This window comes from Myxine glutinosa, chromosome 14 (genome assembly GCF_964187855.1).
Source record: "Myxine glutinosa chromosome 14, kmMyxGlut1.1, whole genome shotgun sequence".
In the NCBI taxonomy this organism is placed as follows: Eukaryota; Metazoa; Chordata; class Myxini; order Myxiniformes; family Myxinidae; genus Myxine; species Myxine glutinosa.
Window position 1 is genome coordinate 72217822 of NC_136274.1, and position 12988 is coordinate 72230809.

Genomic DNA, 12988 nt, shown 5'->3' on the forward strand with positions numbered 1-12988 from the left:
ATCATGGGAGTGGCACGGCACCTGGCTGCTGGCCGAGGTGCCACCGATTTCAGATCACCTTTTCTATTCCACACACCCATTAGGAATAAATAATTTGTTGTGGAGACGGTGGGTAAAAATAAATAAATAAATGAATAAACATACCTTTTTTAAGACTCCAATCCCCAAAAAATTTGTGTCGGAGAAAGTATTCATGTAAAGCTCCGTCCTGAAATATCATAATTGGGAAAACGAGAAATAAAGGAAAGGAAATAAATATGTTGAAACAACGACATTTCTACGATATCAAACATGTTTTTTAAACTCAATCAAAAAATAGATAAATAAATAACAACAACCTAAAAACAACATTTCTATGATATCAATCATGTCTTTTAAACTCAATCAGAAAATAAATAAATAAAAACAACCTAAAAACAAAAACATTTCTACGATATCAATCATGTTTTTTAAACTCAATCAGAAATAAATAAAACAACAACCTAAAAAAGCACTGCACCCTGAAGTATTGTAGCTTTGGGATTGTCAAAATGCAATACATGTCACGGGAATGAAATACATCGTACACATTGATGAATATTATAACGTAGTTACGAAATATCATTAGCGTACAAACCAAAATTCCTGTGAGGTTAGCCATCCTTAAAAGAAACGCACATATAAATCATGTGTACATTTACAATACATTATTCATAAAACAAGGTAACAATTCCCATATTGGATGTCCAAAGCAAAATGCACCATTGAGGTACCCTGTCTGGGATTTGTGGAGGGTGGGAAACAATATAGCCCGAGGCTTATCTGCGAAACGTTACCTGAGGCTGGATTCCGCACCAGCAAGCAGCTCATAGAAAACGTGGAAGGTTCCTTCACCAGGAGGTCGATAAGCGACTCGTGTCTGGTCCAAGAGCATGGCCTGCAGTCGGCATCAACACAACAACGTGATTACATTTTCCATCACAGATGATATTGATGATGAAGAGAGAGAGAAAGAGACAAAGAGGCAGGAATGATCTTCCACTCAAAATGTAGGAATTACGCAAAAATGCATCTATATATGTAAAAGCTGACACATAGTGTGGTATGAAGTGTAATCCCGTAGGATTTGTGTGCTAAAATTGTTTTTTTTGCATTTTCAGTTTGATTTGGAGTCTAGATGTTGAAAAATGATGGGGTTCAAATTTTCCTGTCCCTAGATCTCATTCTGGAACCTGTCTTCTGGAAGGCCACCCCCCCAACCCCATCCGGGACTGAACTCATGTCAATCTCCACTGATTATGAACCAATTTTAGGAATGTTGCTTTATTTTGAGGAACTTTTGGAACATGCTAATGCTGTCCCGAAGTAAACACTTCCAGATTTCTGGAGACGTTGCTGTGAGGACAAGAGAAAATGCTCTGAAGCTGCGTCACTCCATTGAAATACATTGCGAAGGCAATCCATTAATATTGAAGTCTCCATTGAAAAGCCTGGTTTCATCAGCTCTAGTACCACAAGATGCAAAGCACGATATTCTAAACTTTGCTGAGAAGGGTCGGGAGAGGTTTGAACAGTTCATTCATGACAGATTGCTGCCAACATCAACGGGTTTAGTTTGGGACCCAATGGAGAAGCTCAAATTGAAGACCTTCTCGAACTGCATAGAGAAAACAAAATTCTGTGTGGGTGAAAAGGTTATCAAATTGCGTGAAAAGCTTGAACTGTTCGGCAGATTTCTGATCATCCAGGGAAGCCGTCCTGAGCTGGTACCAAAACTAGAGGAGACAATAGGAGAGTATGAGATGTCAGTAGTGCCGGGTTCCCTTTGCACTCTTGATGGCTCTCTCTATATCCCAACAGACAAAGCCAGTCTGATGCACGCTGTTGAAGAAGCCAAGGCTAAACTTTCTCAATCTGTCGCTGCTCTTGAAAGAGCATCTGAGGGTTCTCCACCTTGTGTTCTTATTGTTGACACAATGGCTGTGCTGTGCAGGGCATGAAGAAAACATCTACCATGCGCAAGCTTTCTGATCTTCAACAGGCATTCATCAAGCACATTGAGATGATGATGGTTGGCTACGATGAGGGCAGAGTGGTATTTGACAGTTACCTGGAACATTCTTTGAAGAACAAGTCATGCCAGAAGAGAGCAGCAACGTCCACTGAATTTGAAATTCACCCAGAAATGAAGCTCACCATGTCTCTCAAAGAGATTCTATCTTCCTCAAAGACCAAAAGTCGACTGACAACCATGTTCACCCAGGGTTTGCTTGAAAACTTTGCCGATAACAGGGCCTTCAAGCTGGTTGTTGTGTACAGCAACAAGATAAAGGGCAACAACTTTGAAGAAGAACATTCACACGAAGAGGCCGATACGCTTATTCCTCACCAAGTCCTGTCATCTGTACCCGAGAATGCTTGGCGGGAGATATGTGTTTGGTCACCAGACACCGACGTTCTCACGCTTCTTCTTGACCTGGTCTCTCATGGTCGACTTGTAGCTCTAACTCACCTCAAGTTCTTGACCGGTAAGAACACAAAATACAGAGCAATTGATGTGGTAGAGCGAGTGAAAGTAATTGGACATCACAAATGCCAAGGACTCATTGGACCCCACAATTTCACCGGTGCTGACTGGGGTGGAAAATTTATGGGTATTTCCAAGAGGACCTGGGTTGGTGCCTAATTGAAACTTGAAGAAGATGACCCAATAATCAACTGCTTCAGGGTGCTTGGTGAAGGTCCTATTCCGAGTGTCCTGGTCAATTTTTTTTTTTTTTTTTTTTTTTTTTTTTGTATACAATATCGAGGCTCGTGAAAGAGCGAACATTAATCACATGAACACACAGAAAGACAAACCGACACATAAAACATATAACATAGGGAGCGGTAGACAAGATGGGGAGAGAGGGGGAAGGACACAAACACAACATTTGAGAGCAGGGACCGAGAGACATGGAGACATCGAGAGATCTGAGAGAGGGCGAGGGCTTTGGGGGGGGGGGGCGTGGGAAGGGGGCAGTGGGAGAGGTATAAAACATATGGACACTGCCAGGACTTCCAGGAAAGAAGTTGGAATTTCAAACAAGGTGGATCTGGGGTGAATTAGCGAGGGTAGAAAAGATCAAGGTTTTGGATGGGGGAAGATAAGAGATGGTGGTGAACAGCTGTTTTAAAGACCTGGAGGGAGGAGTGGGATTGAAGGGAGTGAGGGAGTTTGTTCCAGAGGCGGGAGAAAAGAGGAATGAAAGAGTGAAGGTGAGCGGAGAGCCGAGATTTCGGCAGTTTAACCATCAGAGGGTTGCTGGCAGATCTTGTGCGACCTGTAGGAATATTTGGGGGACAGAGCACACAGAGAGCTGGGGGTGCAAGGCCGGAGAGGAGTCGGTAGAAGACAGAAAGACCACCTACCTGCCTGCGGTGAGTGAGTGAAAGGCCCTCAGAGATAGCTTCATCGCGGGAGATTCCAATAATTCTGAAAGCTTTGGTGAATTACCACCACAGGTCAAGGGTTTGGAGCAGTTCATCTGCCGTGTGTACTGCTCGGCAGGTTCCACAACCCTATCAGCTCTAAGATGGGAAATATTTTGTGCCAAGAACTTGGAGGAAGAGATGTTACCTCCTACTCATGCTGCCTTGCTACCACATATCACACGTGCAAATTACATTGCCATGCGTAATAAGTCATACACTACCAACCGTCCGGCTCTTCCTCCCATTGAAGAAAATGGTTGGAATGTTAAGGAAGGTGTTTATGTTCCAGTGAGGTGTCTCGCCATGCCCGCTCCTCGACATGTGATTTAACTGACGAAATGAGCATGTAAATCAGGGTGTAAAGGAAGATGCATCTGCTTCAAGAACATACTTCCCTGTCCTTCTCTCTGTGAGTGCTATGGCAGTGATTGTGGAAATGTCATTAAGGATGATACCCACGAGGATGACGATGAGGATGATGAATAGATCAGCAAACAGTTTAATGTGATGATGATTGATGTGGATAAGGACAAGGATGATAAATAATTACGTTCTTGGTTTGGATTTTTATTTTTAATATTACTATGTACTTGTGTAAATTAAAACATTCTGAGTTTATCAATAAAGGAGAAACCGAAGGTAAATTGCTAATTTTTATAACAATTCTTGTAAAGCATGTTTTTCATCCTAGTTGGATTGCATTGTGAAACAAACCCAATAATAAAGGTATACATTGTGATTGATATTTTCAGTTTTTGTTTCATATATAGTCTTGTGCAAAAATCGCTGGATCATCTCATCAGACGGTTCAGTTTAAGTTGGGTCCCTTGATGATACACTGTGTAGATCGCGCAGGATGTGTCATTTATTGACTCATCTTCATGAAAAAAAATCCCCCAAACAACTCATAATGTCGGACACATTGATTTCTTATTTACCCAAGATAAGCGCAGGGTTATTACAGGGCGGAGGTACATTGATGGAACACCCAACCCCTCCCCTCCCCTCTCCCTTGCCCATGGCAGGGGGTCAATGAATGTATATGTCACTTTAAAAGTGTCTAAAATGGATTCAGCATCATCAAAAACCCCTAAAACAACTCTAAGATTATGAAAGTAGGTTCATTTTAAGCGGAGCTAGTCCCAGGGGCCATAGGGCGGAAAGGGTCCCCCTGGAAGGGTCCCCTACCACACAATGCTCTTGGACCAGACATGAGCAGACAATTCAATACAGAAAAGCAAAAAAATCAATTTTAGCACGAAAATCCTACGGGAGCTACTTTTATGAACACTTCATACCACACTAAAATGGTAATTGTCATTTCTGTCCAATCAAAGCCAAGGGAAAATAAGGAGTATCATGTGTAGTTGATTACAAGGGAAAAATGAATTGCATTCTGGGTTTGACAGCAGTTGTTATTGTGACTTGCTGGCTTGTGGGTTTGTGGGATTATCATGGAACCTTGTAGCTGATTGTCTGAAGATCAGCTTTGGGTCAGGGGCTGCTGTGTTGCTGGAGAAGATTTGTATGGAGCTTATTGAAAGGTGGCTCAGTGGAGTAGGGCAAACGGTGAACTTTTAAACTCTGTTTATCTAAGGGATGAGGGAGTCATTTCTAGGAATTGTAGCTGCCACGTCGTCAGCTCACAATCTCATTAGGGGAGATAGCATGCTGTGCTGTTCCTCTTGGCAATGTATAAATACCACTAACTTGATGCTTGATATTTCAGAAAACTGTAGGGGTACTTGCGTATGCTCATCTTACATGATTACTTTCTCTCCGTGTACACGTACTACAATAAATTTCCTTGTTACAGTCTGAAGTGGTTGGTGATCCATTTCGTGGTTCGCGTGGTTCCAACAACTTGGCTTCCACATATATACGGTATATGCCGAAAAATAGGGGTCCATCCATGAAGCCATGTGATTATATGTCTATTAATTACATACTGTTTCAAAGTTGGTTGCATCCTGTCTATTAATTGCGTACGTCTATTAATTACATACTATTTGAACAATGCTTGTATCCTGTCTATTAATTATGCACTGATGGAATATACCTTTCAACCTAACCCTAACCCTTTAGACTGCTTAGACCTTTGGAGACCCTTTAAGCCCACCCCCCTCCAAGACCTTTAAGTCCCCCCAAGACACTTAAGACCACAAAGACCCTTAAAGACACAAAATACCCCAAATACCCAAAATACCCAAAAAACCATGAAGACCCCAAAGATCCTTAAAGAACCTACACACCCAAAAAAACCCTGCAGACCCCAAAGATCCTACACACCAAAAATACCCAAAGGACCCCAAAGACCCTTTAGAGTTTAGACCCATTAGACAAGCTTGGAACTTTACTATTTAGAGCTTTCTACAACTTGGACCTTTTTTTGATTATTAATAAATTAGAAATAAATAATATCACCAATATTACAAATAAATTTGTACAAAATGTTTGTGTTATGATTGGTGTAAATCATGACAACACAGCAACTCAAGTTCAGTCAGGTCATTATCCTCAGGTAAAAGAAGCCCGTGCGTCTGCGGTGACATGTGGTGAGGCGAGTGTAGCGAGCCGTATCCACGCTAGTCATGTATAAATAAATACACAAGTAAAAGTACCCGTCCCCAGTGACGGGAAATGTGCAGGGGCATTTCAAGTCCCATCGCAACCAACACCCTTCCTTCCCACTTCCCACTGACTTTCAAGGCTTGTTCTGGACCTGTTCATGAGATTGAAAGAATTTTTCTGACTGTCTATTTTGCCTCCGTTCTGTATCTAATGCTTGTTCAAGTTCTCGGGTTTCTGGATTTTCAAACATAGAAAGTGAAAGAAGAAGAAGATATCGTAGTGTGCATACATACATAGAAACACTCTGCTGGGATCCGTATCAATATTAGTCTCTACATGGACAGCGATCTTACGCACTTGTGGCACTACTTTATTAATAAACAACACTAAACATGATAAATATGCATAATAAAACAATACCAGATTTTAAAAAAATGTTTTAAGCGGTGAAGCCGCTTCAAGATTTGGCTATGTCCGTTCTTCCACCCAAAACAATAATAAAGAGGAAGAAACTTTTTAACTCACTGTAGCGGTTACCGCTGGATGTACATAATCGCCTTGCACCGGCCAGAACACGGCCAGACGCGCCTCTCCCGGGCATGCCCGGACTCACTGTTCCCGGGCACGCCCGAACCTCCCGGGCACGCCCGGTCTCGTCTTTCCCGGGCATGCCCGCTCTCGCCTTTCCAGGGCACGCCCAGAGCGTCCGGGCATGCCCGCTATCGCCTTTCCAGGGCTCGCCCAGAGCGTCCGGGCATGCCCGCTATCGCCTTTCCAGGGCTCGCCCAGAGCGTCCGGGCATGCCCGCTATCGCCTTTCCAGGGCACGCCCAGAGCGTCCGGGCATGCCCGCTATCGCCTTTCCAGGGCTCGCCCAGAGCGTCCGGGCATGCCCGCTATCGCCTTTCCAGGGCTCGCCCAGAGCGTCCGGGCATGCCCGCTATCGCCTTTCCAGGGCTCGCCCAGAGCGTCCGGGCATGCCCGCTATCGCCTTTCCAGGGCTCGCCCAGAGCGTCCGGGCATGCCCGCTATCGCCTTTCCAGGGCTCGCCCAGAGCGTCCGGGCATGCCCGCTATCGCCTTTCCAGGGCTCGCCCAGAGCGTCCGGGCATGCCCGCTATCGCCTTTCCAGGGCTTGCCCAGAGCGTCCGGGCATGCCCGCTATCGCCTTTCCAGGGCTCGCCCAGAGCGCCCGGGCACGCCCAGCCTCGACTTGCCAGGCCGCAGCCAAACACGCCCGGGCAGGTCCAGACTCGCCTTTCCAAGGCTCGCCCTTGACACCCGGGCATGCCCGATATAGCTTTTGCCGGGCAAACTTCCCGACATAAATGTGTATATATATTGCTGCCCGATAAACGGGCTTGTCAGAATACCTGAGCTGTTTTGTTTCAATAAAGCAACTCGGACGAATTCCGTCTTTGGTCGCGTCAATTCTTTCGACTCGCGTTGGAGCGCAGTTCCTTCATCACCGTGTTTAATTTAAAGGATTCTAAAAGGTAATTGTAGTGGGTTCAAAAGGGTAATTTTAATGGGTTCTAAAGGGAAATTTTATAGGGTAATTTTAAAGGGTACTGGTAATACTAAGCTAACTAAAGGGTTATAAAGGATAATTCTAATGGGTTTGAAAGTATAATTTTGAGGGATTCTAAAAAGGGTAATTCTAAAGAGTTTTGTTCATTTCTAGGATTTGCCTATTTCATATTAAAACACCAAACGAAGATCAAGAACACAGAACAGACAATGACGTTCACAGGAGCAACGAAAGTTGATACAAAAAGTAGAGTCCGAATCCAAAAATATCGCTACCGGTGTAATATAAAACCGGAGTGTTTAATACCAGGTGTTTGGAGTGTTTAATTGGAGTGTTTAACAATAGGCAGTGTAAAATAAAATCAGACATACAACAATTATCTTTAAAAGAGTGAAAAAATGCTTTTTGGAGCCATTTCCCTCACATCCCACAGAGCTTATTATTTAATTATATCAGGTTAGAAAAACAAAATTATCCAAATTTTTTGCGATTTCTCTCTAGATTTCAACATAATTTTTTAGGCCATGATGGCAGATCGTCAAATATGGAATGAAATTTCGAATATGAGCTTTTAATAAGCTATACAATACATTATTCAATCTTGTTAGGAGCATCTAGTCAGATTCATTACATTGCCTCTAGCCTCACACAGCCAATCAGATTAAACTGCGTACAGATTGTACTAAAAAATGAGCATATGAAGAAATTCAATACGATATCATGGGATCTGCCGGCTGCTTTTGCTAGCTCGTTCGACATTGCTTTCCCACAGCAACAAGAGTCAAAATTTCATCGGCCAGCCCATCATCAAAAAATGGCCAACTTCTTTTGAAAGACGTCACGTGATCTTTGACATACACAAGGCGATGCAAGGAGTTGGGAAAGCCGGCTTGGCATCCATCGCCTCTCCTAAAGGACGGGAAAACATGGACGCCTTTTCGAATGCTTCCTGTACATTCGTGCATAGAGAGTGCCTGGCTTCTGGTTGCATCATTTTTGTAGGCATAGCCTCCAGTATAGATTATGGCAGGAATTTAAAATTCTGCCAGCGCATCATTACACAATGGCTTACTCTTATTTTTTAAAGATATTATCCTAAATATTTGATGATAATGCTATGGACAAGAGAGCCAACCTAGCATGACCCCAAAAAAGAATGTGAACCCATGAATGTCTTTCCAAATTATATTACTCTCCCATGCAACGTGACTGATGCATACCCACAAAAGTCACCGTATTGCTCAACGTCCACTTGGAGCATGTATTTTGTAAATGTGTTACAAAAGCAATTAAAGATATATTTAAAGTAATTTGGGGTGCGATTCCATTGTGACACAATGTTGAGCCGTTTAGATGGACCAGCATACTCCAGGAAAACTCCAATTTGGATACACGCAAGTAAATCTGTCCAGAAGCACGGATGCCATTCAGTAAGAGGTCAACCGGCAGACTGTGGACCGAGCTTAAACATGATGCGCTTCATATCTCAGATAGGCCTTGTCTGGATGACCCGATAAAAATAATGTTCTTCATTGGCAATCAGGAATCAATTTACAGGTTAAATTCCACAACAGAAACTTTCCCATAGCAGTCACACCAAATTCTCTGTGAAAACAATCTGTAGTTGGTTTTATGTCACCAATAATATCCAAACCTTCATGGCATTTGTAATCTATTCAGTTATTGGTTTATTTGGCCAATGCTGCCTTTCCATCAGTCACATTTACATGCCGACCATAAAGATTCAACCACAAAGTATGGACAGGCATCACGTATACACCAGAGGGGGTAGAATATGCTCCACCCAAGGTGAGCTTTTGGAAAAACCTGGATACTTATCAAGAAAGTTTTATTATTATTATTATTTTTATCTGAATTTTTCACCATTTTTTGGAGATATTTGAAATTTTGAATTTAGCCAAAATTAAAGCAGCAACTTCTGTAATTCGAGTCCAGTGTCCTCAATTCTGAACCTCTACCATACCCATGGAAAAAGAGGTTAAAAAGAAGAAGACTGCAAAGCATTCATGAGGATTTTAACCAAATGAATAGCATTAAAACTCTTCCATAGACTGAAAACAAAACATCCAGACTTGGCCTAAATATACGTGCACTTTGGAGATGCCTTGGCTAAAGAAATTAATCAGCAAACTTTCCCCGTAATGGAATGATCGAACAGATCAGCAGAAATTCACTCAATGTGATCTTTCGCTTATATTGATAGTAACAATGAACTCACTTATGGTGTTGCAGCAGCTGCTTACTTTCAAAGTCAAATCTTTATTGCAATCAGACGCGACTTCATTTGGGGATAACTACTCCAATCGTTTCACATCAAGTGTTTTCCATAAAAGCTGGCGGGCGATAGTTCATGTATACCCACTGAGCAAGGATCGGCCAGCTGCCTTCGCTCAATTAAATAGGAAAGAAAACCATTTTACTTTTTCTTTGGAAAGATAATTTAACGTAATGTGAACTAGCAGAGCCGTGCTTTGTTTTGCTTTCACATTTATTTATTTTTGGTATACAGAATCAAGGCTCGTGGAAGAGCTAGAACACGACATGGATCAGGATGAAACAGAACAAAGGAACAGTAGAAAGAGGGGGAAACACGAATAGCAGAGTTAAAGGACAAAATAGAGGAAGAGTTGGACAAATAATGGGTATGGGGAGGAATGAGGGGTAGTGGAGGATGCATGGGATGGACAAGATGTTGAAAGAAGCAAACTCTCAGGAAGGAGAAACTCGATTCCACAGAAGGCAGAAAAGAGGAATGAATGCGTGGAGGTGAGCAGTGATTCTGGATTTCGGGACTTTCACAATAAGGGGGTGGCTAGTAGACTGTGTGCGCCTTGCAGAAAGCTGGGGTCAGGGGGAGACAAAGCATGGAAAGAGCAGAGTGTGCAATCCCACAAAGGAGGTGGTAAAATACAGTGAGACCACCGACCTGTCTGCGATGGCGAAGTGATAAGCCCATAGACTCAGCTTCATCGTGGAAGATTCCAATTATCTTGAAGGCTTTGGTTTCCACGGCGTCAATCTAAGAAAGATGTGAGGCAAGGTGGCCAGCCCAAAGGAGAGAGCATTATTCCATCAAGCTGTGGATGAAGGCCTCGTCGGTGGATAGGAGTTCAGGTATGCCAAGGAAGGAGTTGTATGACGGAGGATGCCGAGTCAACAACGGGCTTTGGAGGCAAACGTTGAAATGTGGTTTGTCCAATAAATATCATGGATAATAGTGAGACCCAAAAGTTGGTGACTGTACTTCCTCAATAGGATTGTTAAGAAAGGAGATGGGATGAGGGATGGAAACTGCAATATCATCTCATCTGCAACCGAAGGCGTGACTGTATTAGTAGGAAAGGACACAAATCTTCTTCTGCTTCTATGCCGCCAAGCGGATCTCAACTCCAATGACATTTTCTTAAAATCAGTGTCCAAACAATCCATTGCTAAGAAAAAGCCATTATGGAACATAAAGTGGATAAAGCAGAAAATGGCCTTAAATCTGTTGCTCGATTCCATTTGCGCTTGCCATAACAGGACGTGATACCACACCTTGTCTGTTTGGAATTGGCAAGGGTTTGGCACTGAAGAAACTTACAAGTCATTCTAATTTCAGACGCCAAACTAAAGTGTTTACAAGAAAGGCATCAAAGGGAGAAGTTGGCAGAGCATGAGAGGAAGCACTTGTTGATCTGTACAGTGGTATTTCCAGTAAAGGTTTGGATCTTTTGAGATGCAGAAAATTTTGTAGTCATGACTAACACTATGTTTGTCCAGGTTCATGTCTTACCTGCAACTTGTACAGCAGCAAGCTACCACAGCCAGCACATATATCTGCAAGTCCAGCGGTGGATTGCTCAAGGTGAAAATTTGATCTCATTGGAATGGTGTTGGGTCATTGCCAAGGACAAGTTTCATCCTACCCACACTCACTTGCCTCCAGCCCCCGAGAACTTAGACAAGGTTATCAGGTGTAACTGTAAAATAGACTGACACCAACCGTTGCAACTGCAAGAAACACTGTTTGCCTTGTTCAGCTGGATGTGGTGACTGTCACGGTTTCAGCTCTTTTAATGCATCTTCGGTGTTCAAGATGACCTTCATGTGGATGCACAAAACACTCCCAAATTAGTTTGAGATGAGTTTGAGATGATCTGACAGTCACAGAAGGACATCAAGTATGCCGTAATCAGGATTGTGAGAAGATTTAATACTGTCGGAACACTGTTAAGTGTAATTACTGATTCCAGAAATGTGTTACATCAAGTCTAGCCCATATGGTGGGATTACATACACATCATTTAACAATGTTTCACAAGCTGGATGTTTTTAGACTTTTGATATATTCTTTACCATTCTTTTGTGATTATAAAACCCATCAAATCGTGTATTTTGGTATTTGTTTGAGGTTACCCTATCTTATGTCAAATTGACTGGGCTATAGATAGCCCTGATATCATGTAATAACCTTTGTTTATAATCCGAGAATATAAGGCAGAGACAAAAACAGAACAATAACTTCATTCCCTTGGCAAAAAACAAATCTGGCAATCTGTGAAGGTTTCAACAACTATAAAAAGACACCATTTGAAAAAATAATCAAGACTAAATCGATTTAATGAAAGACCTTATTCCTTATGACAATGGAACAAAATGACTCTGTTTTTCCAAACTATAAATCAACTTGAGATATTTTGGTCAACCAAAATAGAAGTTCAGAGATAATGGCACACACAGTTGCTTCAAAAAATAACTCAGCATACCAATTCAGTGTATGGATCCTAGCTCTTCCACGAGCCTCGACTATGTATACAAAATAAGAAAAGCACTCCGTAGAGCATACCTCCACTAATCTGAACAGTTCACGTTTTGTATCCCACTGATAGGCCAGATCCCAATCCGGATCCTCACCAAAATTGAATCGATTCACCTTTGTCACACACCCAACAAGTCCATCGAATTTCGTCCATAACATTTGAACATAACATGCATAACATTTGAACATAACATGCATAACATTTTGAGATATCGTGCTACATATAGTTTTTGGCCCGATCTCTAAATGGTGAAGGGTCACTTTTAAAATTCTAGTATCTGGATCCGGATCCGGATCTTAACCAAAATCTAATCAATTCGTCATTGTCGCACACCCAATCTCTCCACCACGTTTCATCCAAATCCATCCATAACTTTTTGAGATATGGTGCTAACAGAAAGACAGACAGACAGGGGTGAAAGAACAAGGTAGTAAAAATTGTAGTGTTTATCGCATCACCAGTGAGAAAAAAATCCCCCAAAAAAACGTTTTTCCCACGTAAAATATGGAAAATTTTTCAAAAAGTATCCCTTTTAAAACTGCAAATGTTTGAGTAAATGCTGATGTCTTATAAAATATAATCAAATGACTAAATGAGAAATGTCTGTCTTAT

At 42.2% G+C, this 12988-nt stretch overlaps 1 protein-coding gene across 3 annotated transcripts in view; it reads right to left on the reverse strand.

Moving 5' to 3' along the window:
- The window catches only part of LOC137439905 (unconventional myosin-XVIIIa-like), a 346703-nt gene that overhangs the window by 223950 nt on the left and 109765 nt on the right, over positions 1-12988 (reverse strand). For all 3 annotated transcript variants that reach the window (XM_068136130.2, XM_068136128.2, XM_068136131.2), the window contains 2 exons: positions 816-916; positions 145-208 (listed from right to left, as the gene is read on the reverse strand). In XM_068136130.2, coding sequence (XP_067992231.2) covers positions 145-208; positions 816-916 — 165 coding nt within the window. The remainder of the gene's footprint in view (positions 1-144; positions 209-815; positions 917-12988) is intronic.